Source organism: Tiliqua scincoides, chromosome 9 (genome assembly GCF_035046505.1).
Source record: "Tiliqua scincoides isolate rTilSci1 chromosome 9, rTilSci1.hap2, whole genome shotgun sequence".
Lineage (NCBI taxonomy): Eukaryota > Metazoa > Chordata > Lepidosauria > Squamata > Scincidae > Tiliqua > Tiliqua scincoides.
In genome coordinates, this window is record NC_089829.1 from 16,366,065 (window position 1) to 16,380,075 (window position 14,011).

General features: G+C 48.3%; 1 protein-coding gene across 1 annotated transcript in view; it reads right to left on the minus strand.

The window, feature by feature from the left end:
• Nucleotides 1-1,680: 1,680 nt before the first annotated feature.
• The window catches only part of LOC136660696 (fatty acyl-CoA hydrolase precursor, medium chain-like), a 29,251-nt gene continuing 16,920 nt past the window's right edge, over nucleotides 1,681-14,011 (minus strand). The window contains exons 9-13 of the mRNA XM_066638008.1: nucleotides 8,295-8,375; nucleotides 6,673-6,820; nucleotides 3,564-3,713; nucleotides 3,012-3,084; nucleotides 1,681-2,157 (exon numbers count right to left, since the gene is read on the minus strand). Of these exons, the coding sequence (XP_066494105.1) occupies nucleotides 1,971-2,157; nucleotides 3,012-3,084; nucleotides 3,564-3,713; nucleotides 6,673-6,820; nucleotides 8,295-8,375 (639 nt within the window). The 3' untranslated portion in view covers nucleotides 1,681-1,970. The remainder of the gene's footprint in view (nucleotides 2,158-3,011; nucleotides 3,085-3,563; nucleotides 3,714-6,672; nucleotides 6,821-8,294; nucleotides 8,376-14,011) is intronic.

Below are 14,011 nucleotides of genomic sequence, written 5' to 3' on the forward strand. Positions count from 1 at the left end.
GCATAGCTAGCAGGGAGTGGGCTGTCCTGGGTTCTTCCCAGAGCATCAGGTGAGGGTGTGTGTGAGGCCAGCCAAGATGGTGGATCACACCTACCACTGCCTCTAAGTGTTTGAAGGTAGCAGCAAGCGCTCTTTGGCTTCAAAACCAGAAGGAATGGAGGAGCAAGTGGGGCAGACCAAAGAAACAACAAAGGCCCCAATCCTAACCAACTTTTCAGCACTGGCTTAGCTATTGCAGTGGAGTGTGTGCTGCATCCTGCAGTTGGGTGTCACTCATAGAGGCCTCCTCAAAGTAAGGGAATGTTTGTCCCCTTACCTCGGAGCTGCATAGCCCTTATGTTGGTGCTGAAAAGGGGATTAGGATTGTGCCCAAAGTTTCCTGCTTGTGCCAAAACTGAATTAGCAAGTGCACTGACCTCGCCTCTATGTGGAAAGGAGTTCCAAAGTCTGGGAGCCACCACAGGGAAAGCCCTTTCACGTGTTGCTGCTACGTGTGCTTCTTTTGGAAAACAAAGAAGGGCCTTCTCTGGAGTTGTCAGGGAAGCAGCAGGTTCATGCAGAAGGAAGGTAGTGCCCTTCAATCGGAGGGTCTGAATGATTGCGATAGGATGCTGTTTTGAGGGAGCTCAGATACATGGCATGCCATACAACCCTGCTTGTTGTTGCAAGGGGGATGGTCAGTTGTTCGTTAGTGCAGCCCCCAGGATGCAGACAGTTCCGCTTTGGTAACAGTGATTTCTGGGCCAGTGATTGGAGTTTGCCTCCTACATTTGTTGGCCTTCGCTTTTAAGCAAATAAACTAAACTGAACGGTGTCATTCCAATAAAGTATTTTAGACTTGGATCTCTTCCACACATTTCCACTATCTTGCAACCTTGCTACTTTGACCTTTCAAATATAGCTTGTTGGCTCACTGTGCAGATGAAACAGACTCTTGCCAGTTAACATTCACACCACAGGCATGTTCTGCTTGCAAATTGCCTTTTCTTTGGCTTTGCTGCTATAAACTACCAGGGCTCCTTTCCTGAAGTGTCACGAGATATTTTAGCACTTATCTGTTCATCCACATGGCATCAGAAGGGAGAAAGTGTATCTGCTATGTGAACTTCTGTTGACTTACCCAGTAACTCCTTCATGGAACTGCGGTTTTTTAAACTCCCATTCGGTCAATGGGGCCTTGTTTCTCTGCACAGCACAAGTTACTCAAACACTTGGTTCAAAAACTACAACTTTTTAAACCAGGGTAGATTCTTCCTCCTCCCCTTCTGGGACCTGATCCACCCATGCCACTGCCCACCCCAGCCTTCCCTACTTTTTGTACTTCACAACCACCCTGTGAGCTCGCAGCCTGGGCAGGGCCAGCCTTAGGAACTGCTGGGCAAGACAACAAGAAGAGGCTTTGCAGGACTATATGAGGAACTTAGTTTTGATAAGGCTAAGGATTGTATCTCAGCCCAGTAGGTTTTGAAAGATTGCCACAACCCTCCAGATAAGGCTTTGTGACCCCATTGGGGCCCCGACCCACAAGAACAAGAGAAAACACTAAAGCCTTTTCTCCTGCAGAGGGAAGCCAAGGGGGCCTGTTTCTTCCGTGGACTGGAAGAACATGCCTCCCTTCAGCTGCCTGTGTTCTTTTTATAAATACTGCCCCTAAAAATGAATGCTCAAATCTGGCACCCCTTTTTAATCAATCAGGAGATTTTTAATAGATTTGTGAACTAAATGCTGCAGCTCTGCATCCAGCTCTCAATACCTCCAGGCCTTCCCTTCTGTAGCCTCCCATTAGGACCTCCAAAGCATCATCACCGAAGTAATTGACAATAATCCCAAAATACTGATGTGAATCACCACCCAGTATTACTGCCCCACAAAGCCTTCCCACCCTGAATGAAAATGGGCTTTAGACACAGACATGCTGCAGACAGGACGGGCCTCATCAGCAACAATGTAAACACACTTAGTTTTGCCCATCACAACTCTGAATGGGTTTCTGTGGATTCTCGGATCTGCTTCATCTTTTCAGGCACAGATTTTAACCAGAAGTCCGCTTGCCTCCTCCTCAGTTTTTCCCCTTTCTTTTGCTCCAAGTTTAGTTCCAGATACTCTTCATTCAGTTCGTAGCGTGGCCATTCCACCAAGCCTTTGCCGTTTGGATTTCTGGAAGCATCAGGACAATGCAAGCATCAGTTTGCATTCCAAGAAATGAGCATAAGCATGGCAGCCTATAGCATGGCATGATCTGGTCCTCCCCTGCGGCTGCTACTGTGGACCTGAGGAAGCAGCAGGAGGCCTGGGTAGAGCATATTCCAAACCCCCCCCCCCATCAACCTCTCCAACAGACACTGGGAGCCCTGGAGATCAGCCTCTCAGAGCACTAGCCACAGCAGTGAGGGACATGACTTCTCCTTTCCCACTACGAGTAGCTGCCACTACCTTTCAGAGGGAATCAGAGCCAGGACCATATGGCACCCAGATGCTGAAGATAGACAGCACAAAAGAGACTTGTCTTTCTTACTTTAGACATATTCCCAGAATAGCAAACATAAGCAATACTGGTGGTGGGGTGGGGGGGGGGAGGAAGGCCCACAAGTAACTCGCCTCCCCTCCACTGCTGAATCCTACATTGGAAATTAGAATTAGTTGCCAGAATAACCAGGTGGACTTGACAGTGAACGCCATCAAAATAAACAGCATGCAAATAAGGGAAAAACCATGAATGTTTCTTGGTAATACAAACATTTTCTTTCAGAAATCTGCCATGGGTGACATGTGTGTCCCTTCTGCAGAAATGCACTTTGCTCTGTGCTGTCCCCCAATATCTTTTCTGGTGCTGCCCCCACCAGCTGGATCACCCTATTTGGAGAGAGCCTAGATACATTTGCATAGAGGGCCAAATCAGAGTCCTAGACCAGGATCGCTGTGAGAACAGGCAGGCTGCAAAGCAAATATTCAAGTGTATCTGAACCTATTAGTGGTCTCCAAATGGTTCAGATACAGGATTTCAAGCTTACCCATTGCGAGCAAAGTTTGCCCAGTACTTCATGATGACTCGGCTGAGCTGTTTCTCTTCTTCTGTATATTCACCTAAGGATAGAACAGAGGAGGCATCATTCACAGTATCTGGCCACAATCCAGAGGGAACTTGTTCCGCAAAGAATGCCGGACCATGTAGGAAACTGCATGGACAGCTCCTCCTCCCATCCCAAAGTATGGGGCATGCCATACTTCATGGTCATGGTGGAACTGTGAGCAATTCTTAACCATGGTTAGTTTGCAAGCCAGCATCTGCAGCTTAAGCTTGATGTTGTTTGGTATGAATAAACCACCACAGTCAAACCTAACCACTATTGCTTGAGTGTGGATGACACATGGAACTGCAATGCAGAAGCTGTCAATCTCCTCTTTCAACCTATGTGAGCCTGTGGCCTTCCAGGTATGTTCACGTAGCAGGAAACTTTGGGTTCCCTTTATGCCTGGAACTGGGCCACAGAGAATTCCTTGGAGTAGAATCACAAGGCAGAACTGCTGCCAATGATCAAATTCATCTGGGGTCAGATCCTTACCAAGCATGGGTGAATCATTTCTTAAGAACGGCCATCCAAGGACAAAGCCAACTTCATCACCGTGGTCAGCCTTCACAAAATCTGGTTTTGAGTCTTTGACTGTAGTAGGCCGGTGCTGGAATTCATACAAGTAGACAGGAGCACCAGAATCTTAAAAGAGAGAGAAAAACACACAGATGAAAGGCTGAGTCGGCGCTCCCTGATTTGGCTATCATAAATAAGGATCCAGAGGAGAAGCACATCCATGTCTGTTCCCGGAATGCCAGGGTTGCTGCTGACCTCTTTGTTGCATGACTCAGCAGAAGTCAGAACAAGCCTACACAAGGGGAGCTGCTTGTGCCAAAAGCAGGTGGGAAGGAGCCTTATTCAAGCTGCCCACTGTGGCAATATATTCAAAGGTCTGTGCAAAAGTTGAAAAGAAGAGAAAGTCACTGCCAGGCAGAGGCATCACTAGGGTTTGCCTCACCCAATGTGAGAGCTCATTGTGTCACCCGTTGTAATAGAAGATCAGAAGATCATCAGGAGGATGATGTGGTGTTGACAGCGATTCCATGTTTTGACAGCTGTTTGACAGCTCTGGGAAGGGCAGGGCTGGCTCCACAGCTGTAATCAATCAAGGCTAATGGAGACCTGGATGGACACCTGAGCTTCATTTGACCTTGATGGGACTTTGAATGGACATGGACTGAAGGGCTGGCTCACCTGAGCCTAATTTGGAGCTAATGAGGTAGCTCACAGCTGAGCTACATTTGGATCATGAGACATCCAAGGATAAAAGGCAGCTTTGGAAGGAGACAGGGCTACCCTGACCCAGGACCAAGAGCGGAACGCTAACCCAGCCGGAAGCTGGACCCTGACCCAGAGCGAGGAGCAGGACGCTGACCAGAGGGAGGACCCAGAGCCAGAAGCAGGACGCTGACCCAGAGGGAAACCTGGACGGACCCACACTGGGAGAAGGGGACTGCCAGAACTCTGCTGGAGGACACAGAAGAGAGGACTGCCAGGACCCTGCTGGAGGAGACACTCTACCCACTAAGTCAAGTGGAGTTTTTTTGGGGGGAAGCCTCTGGACAAGAGGACTCGCAGGGAGTGTATGTGTTTGTAGCAATAAATTCTTGTTAATTGCTATAGATAAGAAGTTCTGTGTTTATCCCTTTGCACACCACAGCTGTGCTTCTTGGAAAAGGGTGTGTGTGTGTTAATTAGCCAAAAAGCGGGCATTAGAAGGGAGTTGAGATATTTGGCAGAACACCCGTACGATGGACCTCCTCTTGTACCAGTCCATACAGAGTAAATTAGTATCAGTATTTATATACCGCTTTTCAACAGCGAGTCCACAAAGTGGTTTACAGAGAAAATCAAATTACTAATGACTCTAATGGCTCCCTGTCCCAAAAAGGCTCACAATCAAAAAAGATGCGAAAGAACACCAGCAGATAGCCACTAGAAGAGGCACTGCTGGGGTGAGGAGGGCCAGTTACTTTCCCCCTGCTAAATAAAAGATGAGCACCCACTTTAAAAGTGCCTCTTACCTAGTTAGTAGGAGTTACATTAAATTACAATATCATGTGCACAGCCTGGGAGCCCAATCCTGAGCTGCCCAGGGCACACGGCTGCGGCGGCACCGAAAATGACTGCCACTGCATCCTGCGTGCCCAAGGCAGCTGCGGGTGGCACCTCAGGAGAAGGGGACTTTTGTCCCCTTTCCCCGGGTAAAGGGAGTAGCTCTGCAATGGGGCTACTCGATTCACCGCCGACCAAAAGGTCAGCAGTGAGGTAAAAGCCTCCATGTTGGGCAGCGAGCCCGACATGGAGGCTTCAGATCCAGTGGAGCAAAGCTCCACCAGTCCTGTCTCCCAGCCTTCCTGCTCCCTCCCCCTGGCATGTCTGTCCCCCACCCTCTTCCCGCCTCCCCATCATGCCTCCTCCCAACCTCCCCCCACGCCCCCGCTTACCTCTCTGCTACTTGGTGATCCGTGCAACCGCCGAGCAGTGGAGGCCAGGTGCCCACCTGGCACTAGCCCAGCGCTGGGCTAGCACCGGTGCTCACCCAGCGTTAGGGCTTGCAAACGTGCTTTATGGCACATTTGCAACAGTGTGCGCTGGCATTAAGCCAGTGTGCAGGACTCAGGATTGGGCTCTAAAGGGCTCTCAGGATTGGGCTCTAGCACCGGCACTCGCCCAGCGTGTGCACAAGCAGTAAGCTGGCGCGTAGAGCTCGGGATTGGGCTCTAAATGCAGTGGCACCACTAGGGTTCATATCACCCCCCAAGTGGCATAGCTAAGGACTCTGCTGCCTGGGTTCACAGAAAATTTGGTGCCCTGCCCACACAATAAAAATCAAAATTAATAATTAATAATATATAATTAATTCAAATCTATTATTACGAAGCAGTCATACATTATCAATCTCTTGCTATGAAATTCAGCATACACTGACCTCATAATTTAGAGGATGGAAGGGGAAAGTGAAATATTGTAATATCAACAGGATATTGATGGCGCTGTGACTCCTGGAGATCAGGTGGAATTTGGGTGGATGTGTCCTTCCATGTTCTTCCCCCACACCCACTTCTTTCTAAACTCATAAGCATAAGATTCCCACTATGGGAAACCTTAGTTGCTGAACTGGGGCCTGTTGCTAGCGGGGTGGGGCACTGTGGGGCAGGGCAGGCCTTGGGTTGGAATGTTTCCTGAAAGTGCCAGTTGGACACTGAAGCTCTTTTTCTAATCTGTGCATTCAGATGGGAAGCAACACAGCCTCTTTACTGCAGAGCTCACTTTCTATCTGCAGCAAGTAGTAGTTGCTCCCAGGACTTGTATTTCTATGCCCAGAAATGCAAGTGTTGGCAACTTTTCTCCATCTTGCCCAAACCTTGCGAGCAGCACCTCGTATCAGAAGCCTCCTAGATGGGAAAGCCACAGGACCCACACTGCTCCAGGCGGAGGCTTTCTATGGGTTTTAGTTGTAATGTATTTTCCATCTGTATTAAAAACTTCACATTGTGTTTTACGGTTTCTAATTGTTGTAAGCCTCCTGGTGCCCGTTAAGAAGAGGGAAAGGTGGGGCACAAGTCATTAAAAGAATAATAGATAGTCATAAATTCACCTCTGTGAAACCTGGCAATCTGGAGGGCAGGAATAACAAACACAGCATCACCCATCAGGTCCTGGAAGCCATTGCGTAGCTGGACAGGGTCTTCTGTATCTCCCAAATATTCATCGAGTATGCTCTGCCTAACTTCAGGGGGGAACCCCTGCAATGAAGGAAGGGAGGTGACAGGCATGTGAACAGGGTGACCAGATACAATGGAGGACAGAGCGCCTATACCTTTAACCATTGTATAGAAGAGGGAATTTTAGAAAGTGCCTCAGTATGGAAGGGTTTAAAAAGCTGCACCTGCCAAATTTCCCTCTCCTGTACAATGATTAAAGGTATAGGTCAGTGATTCCCAAACATTTTCAACTGGTCTTGACCTACTGGGCCCATTGGCTGTGGCTGCCCATTAGGGCTACATTCCCATACATTGAATAGGGAGATTTGTGTGGTTTCTGCGGCTCCCCATGGCTCACAGTTTGGGAACTACTATATAGGCACTTACCCTGCATGTGAAGGGTCCTGAATTGTATGGGCCTTTGTCTCTTTCCTTACAGCCACTACCTAGCAAAAGCCCCCAAGGAAAGAGGTGCAGCTCAACTCTTGCAAACAAAAGCAGCGGTCTGATAAGACGGAAGGCTCCACCTGAAGCATGAGAGTACAAGAGGAACCAGGTCTGCTTTTCCGCTTAGAATTTCAGCTACACATCTCATGGCTAACTTCTGTCTCTTGTGTGCCATCTGAGCCTGCCTGGAGCAAGGATGGCCCCTCTTTCCAAGCAGAAGAACTGCACTGTTGCATCATGGCAAAGGAGTTGCCTTTCAAGCCCCAAAAAGGGCAAGCAAATGATATTCCAGCAGCCTATGCCAGGGAACATCACTGTTTGCTTCAGACACCTTTCGCTGGTCCAGGAAAACACATTTTTCAAACATTTTCATAAAGTGAACACATGGGCAGGGTCCACCGCAAATCAGGATTGGAGCACCCAGTGGAGCGGTGGGCTGAACAGTGTGGTAGACAGACAAGCTGGGGGGGGGGCTTGTCTGTTTGCCACCCCTCTAAGGGTGCCACTCCTCATGAACATTTCAGGTGACCTCGTGGACAGACCAAGCTTGCTTCTACAACACAACACACTGAGCTTGATCAGATCCCTGAGAGGGGGCAAACATCTTCCCAGCAACTGTGGGGAAGAGCAGTCTGCACTGGTGTCCAACAATCCTGCCCTCCCCCTTGACTACTTTGTCACTGCTCAAGGACAGGACTGTGCTTTGGGACAGCACTGACGCTTCTGGATCTTCTGAGAGAGCAACTGCATCAAAGGAATCTTGGTGCCTCCTTATGTCCTTCCTTGGGACAATGCAGATTGGCAGAGCGAGGGGGACAGTCAAGGCCCTTCCTGCCTCCAGGTCAGTGAGGAATGGATGCCTCACACACACCAAGTTGCTTATGTCTGCTGCCTCCATTTGGCAACTGCTGCATAAGGCTCCACAGAAAGGGAAATGACTGAACAAGCAAAGCCTGTGCACTCCTCACCTGGGCAGGCTGATCTTGCTCTTCTTTGTCTATCATTTACTCCCACATAAAGCATGTTGTTTCTTAGGCTTGCACAAAAGGCATTTCTGCTCCTCTCTTACCATGAGGGTGCCTGTCTGCTGCAGTACTGCCGTGATGGTCTGTCTATCCATGCCGTCTGTTAAGTTTGGGAGTTTCATTGCCTATACAGGGGAAAAAAGATGTCACAGGTCTTTCAGATGGGCGGATGTTGTGGACAAAAAGCCCACATGTCATAGCATGCCTATATTTTATGTGCATTTCTGAGTATATTTTGTCTATTTCTGTGTGGGCGCAAGTTTAAAACTCAGTGGTCCAATCTGCTTCAGTCAGAACTGGAATGCAATCTACAGGCAGCTCGCTGGAGTAATGCAAATTACAACCAGCAAAACTGGTTCTGCCATTTCTGAGGGGTTTCAAGGAGAGCCAGCAGATTGGCCTGTCTTAGCTGGCTGCTCTCCAGCCAGGAAAAATATAGAGATCAGGTAACATAAGAACATAAGAACAGCCCCACTGGATCAGGCCATAGGCCCATCTAGTCCAGCTTCCTGTATCTCACAGCGGCCCACCAAATGCCCCAGGGAGCACACCAGATAACAAGAGACCTCATCCTGGTGCCCTCCCCTACATCTGGCATTCTGACTTAACCCATTCCTAAAATCAGGAGGTTGCGCATACACATCATGGCTTGTACCCCATAATGGATTTTTCCTCCAGAAACTTGTCCAATCCCCTTTTAAAGGTGTCTAGGCTAGACGCCAGCACCACGTCCTGTGGCAAGGAGTTCCACAGACCGACCACACGCTGAGTAAAGAAATATTTTCTTTTGTCTGTCCTAACCCGCCCAACACTCAATTTTAGTGGATGTCCCCTGGTTCTGGTATTATGTGAGAGTGTAAAGAGCATCTCCCTATCCACTCTGTCCATTCCCTGCATAATTTTGTATGTCTCAATCATGTCCCCCCTCAAGCGTCTCTTTTCTAGGCTGAAGAGGCCCAAACGCCGTAGCCTTTCCTCATAAGGAAGGTGCCCCAGCCCCGTAATCATCTTAGTCACTCTCTTTTGCACCTTTTCCATTTCCACTATGTCTTTTTTGAGATGCGGCAACCAGAACTGGACACAATACTCCAGGTGTGGCCTTACCATCGATTTGTACAACGGCATTATAATACTAGCTGTTTTGTTCTCAATACCCTTCCTAATGATCCCAAGCATAGAATTGGCCTTCTTCACTGCCGCCGCACATTGGGTCGACACTTTCATCGACCTGTCCACCACCACCCCAAGATCTCTCTCCTGATCTGTCACAGACAGCTCAGAACCCATCAGCCTATATCTAAAGTTTTTATTTTTTGCCCCAATGTGCATGACTTTACACTTACTGACATTGAAGCGCATCTGCCATTTTGCTGCCCATTCTGCCAGTCTGGAGAGATCCTTCTGGAGCTCCTCACAATCACTTCTGGTCTTTACCACTCGGAAAAGTTTGGTGTCATCTGCAAACTTAGCCACTTCACTGCTCAACCCTGTCTCCAGGTCATTTATGAAGAGGTTGAAAAGCACCGGTCCCAGGACAGATCCTTGGGGCACACCGCTTTTCACCTCTCTCCATTGTGAAAATTGCCCATTGACACCCACTCTCTGCTTCCTGGCCTCCAACCAGTTCTCAAACCACGAGAGGACCTGTCCTCTAATTGCCTGACTGTGGAGTTTTTTCAGTAGCCTTTGGTGAGGGACCGTGTCAAACGCCTTCTGAAAGTCCAGATATATAATGTCCACGGGTTCTCCCGCATCCACATGCCTGTTGACCTTTTCAAAGAATTCTATAAGGTTTGTGAGGCAAGACTTACCCTTACAGAAGCCATGCTGACTCTCCCTCAGCAAGGCCTGTTCGTCTATGTGTTTTGAGATCCTATCTTTGATGAGGTATTCCACCATCTTACCCGGTATGGATATTAGGCTGACCGGCCTATAGTTTCCCGGGTCCCCCCTCTTTCCCTTTTTAAAAATAGGCGTGACATTTGCTATCCTCCAATCTTCTGGCACCGTGGACGTTTTGAGGGACAAGTTGCATACCTTAGTCAAGAGATCTGCAACTTCATTCTTCAATTCCTTAATAACCCTTGGGTGGATGCCATCAGGGCCCGGTGACTTATTGATCTTTAATTTATCAATGAGGTCTGAAACATCTTCTCTTTTAACCTCTATCTGACTTAACTCCTCGGTTAGGAGGGGCCGTTCGGGCAGCGGTATCTGCACGAGGTCTTCTGCCGTGAAGACAGATGCAAAGAACTCATTTAATTTCTCTGCCATCTCTAAGTCTCCTTTTATCTCCCCTTTCCCTCCCTCACCACCCAGAGGGCCAACCGCTTCTCTGGCAGGTTTCCTGCTTCTAACATATTTGAAGAAGCTTTTATTATTCCCCTTAATGTTGCTGGCCATGTGTTCCTCATAGTCTCGCTTGGCCTCCAGTATCACCTTCTTACATTTCTTTTGCCACAGTTTATGTTCCTTTTTATTCTCCTCATTAGGGCAAGACTTCCATTTACGGAAGGAAGCTTCCTTGCCCTTCACAGCCTCTCTAACTTGGCTGGTTAGCCATGCGGGCACCCTTCTGGATTTAGTGGAACCCTTCTTTCTTTGCGGTATACACTCTGCTGGGCCTCTATTACTGTTGTTTTAAGCAGCCTCCATGCACTCTGGAGAGATTGGACTCTTTTTACCCTCCCTTTCAACCTCCTTCTAACCAGCCTCCTCATTTGAGGGAAGTCCGCCCGTCGGAAGTCAAGGGTTTTTGTTAGAGATTTGCCTGGTATTCTTCCCCCAACGTGCACGTCAAAACGGATCGCAGCATGATCACTGTTCCCCAATGGCTCAGTAACGTTTACATCTCTAACCAGGTCCTGCGTACCGCACAAAATTAAATCCAGAGTCACCTGTCCTCTGGTGGGCTCCGTGACTAGCTGATCTAAGCCACAGTCATTTAGCACGTCAAGAAATCCGGTTTCCTTATCGTGACCAGAACACAAATTGACCCAGTCAATATGAGGATAATTGAAGTCCCCCATGATTACAACCCTGTCCCTCCTTGTCACCTCCCTGATCTGTTTCCTCATTTCAAGGTCCCCATCAGATTTCTGGTCTGGAGGACGATAGCACGCCCCCAGTATTACATCGCTGCACAAGCCTGGTAATTTAACCCACAGAGATTCTACGGTGGAGTCGGACCCACCTTCAATCTCTACTTTGCTGGATTCTATCCCTTCCTTAACATAAAGGGCCACCCCACCTCCAACACGCCCCTGCCTGTCCCTCCTGTAGAGTTATAGCCCGGGATTGCGGTATCCCACTGATTCTCCGCATTCCACCAGGTTTCCGTTATGCCCACTATGTCAATATTTTCCCTTGTCACCAGACATTCCAGTTCTCCCACCTTTGCTCGTAGACTTCGGGCATTCGCATAAAAGCATTTATACACGGAATGCCCCAGGATGGGCTGCTTATTTGCTCCTTTGTCCCCGCATCCTCTCATTGTGCCAAACCGTCTATCACATCCCATCACCCTACCTTTCCCAATTTCTTCTCCTACCCTGCCTTTGTCTTGTTGTTCTCTAACCTCCCCATCCTCATCCCATAGGGATGAGGAGTCCCGAACCGGATGCCCCTCGGCTCCTGTCGGCCTTCCCCCAGGGATCAGTTTAAAAGCTGCTCTGCCACCTTTTTAATGTTATGCGCCAGCAGTCTGGTTCCATTCTGGTTCAAATGGAGCCCGTCCCTCTTGTACAGGCCCCGCTTGTCCCAAAACGTTCCCCAGTGCCTAACGAATCTAAACCCCTCCTCCCTACACCACCGTCTCATCCACGCATTGAGACCCCTGATCTCCGCCTGCCTAGCTGGCCCTGCGCGTGGAACAGGTAGCACTTCAGAGAACGCTACCTTTGAGGTCCTGGCTTTCAGCTTCCTGCCTAAAAGCCTAAATTTGGCCTCCAGGACCTCCCAGCTACACTTGCCCACGTCATTGGTGCCGACATGCACCACAGCCGCTACCTCTCCCCCAGCACTGTCTACTAGCCTGTCTAGACGAGAAGTGATGTCCGCAACCTTCGCACCAGGCAGGCAAGTCACCATGCGGTCCTCACATCCGTCGCAAACCCCCCTCTCTATGTTTTTAATAATCGAATCCCCCACTACAAGAAGCCCCCGACCCCCCTCCCACCGAGGAGTATCCCGATTGCACTTGGATACGGGCCCATCCCCTGGAGAAGGGATCCCCCCTAGGGGATTGTTTCCCTCCTCTCCAGGATGACGTCCTCCAGTCCTGAGACTTCCCACCCGGGCAGCCGAGGAGCTGCACGCCTGAGGTTGGGACGAAGATGATGTCACTTCAGCCAAGGGGGTAAAACCCCAACCAACCAGATTTCTTCTTTACTCTGGCCATTGAGAAGGAAGCCAGAAAGAGCCTACCACCCTCCTGGAAGCAACAGCAAGGTTAGTAGTTCCATCATCCAGGCACAAAGATAGGAATTAGTATTAACCAAACTGTAAGATTTTGTGTTGATTTTGGTTTGTCTTCCCTATGCAGGTTGTGCCTTGTGATCCACTGATTTGACTCTCCACTGATACTGAGCTCTACCTTTAAATGCCTTGTAACAAGGAAAAAAAGGCACTAAAATCCCATTTCCTATCTTTGTACTGTTAAACAGCACTGCTTGCAAGCTTCTTGGAATTAAAGATAGCTTTAAAGATAGCTGTAAAGACTCACTTCCAGGTTCCTTGCTCTTTCATTGTCACCCCAGAATGCATCAATATAGACACTATACCGCATTCAGCCATAATTTCATTCCATTAAATTCCATTATTCATCCCATCCAGTGACTGAATGAGATATAGCATCTATACCAATGCATTCTGGTGTGACAGTGGAGGAGCAAGAAACCTGGAAGTGGGTCTTTAACCCATTTCTGCCCAACCCACAGGTGTACACATGTTTCCTGTTGTGCATATGCAACGTTGGGCAGAAATGGCTTAAAGCTATTTTTCTACTGATTTGGTATCCACTGATTTTTTTTTTTAAATCCACTAAGGGTTCCAGAACTCCAGTGGATAACAAAGTACAACCTGTACTGTGTTCTCACATTGTAAAGTAAATGCAACTCCCTGGCAATAGCCTTAAATTAAGCCATGCATGCATGCATGAGATTCCACAGCACCTCAGCACCATCTACTGACCATTTGTATGATTGCAGGTGGTAAATCTTTTCTAAACATATTGGTCCTTTTGTTCCTTGCTCACTATATCTCCTTTTTCTTTTATTCAGTTTTTAAATCATAAATCTTACATCATTCTGAGTCTGCCTTTTAAGGAAAAATCAGTGGATTGTCATGTTGTCTCACTCTGCAGCCGCTGCTGTGAGAGTGATTTTGACAGAGACACCTGAGGTTCAGTATTGTTCTATGATGGGGGTTCTGCCCAGGGAGTTGCTCTGGCTAGCCTGATCTCCTAGGCTGGTGGCAGTGGATTTAAACTACCAAGACATTTCCCTGGTAACCTTCAGTTCCACACAGCACTAAGCGCTACTGCCCTGGATCAGCGTGCAGTCACCGGTGGCCCTTCTCTGGACCCTGACACCATGTTTGCCTAAAGTTAGTTAAAAGTAAGATGCAACAATCAATTAATTTTCATACATAAACAACACAATTAGAGGTTTGATTTTTGTTTGGGGTCAAAAACGCAAAACACTGCTCATTCACATATATACTATTCATAAAACACTCATGAGACTAGACACACTTGAGACCA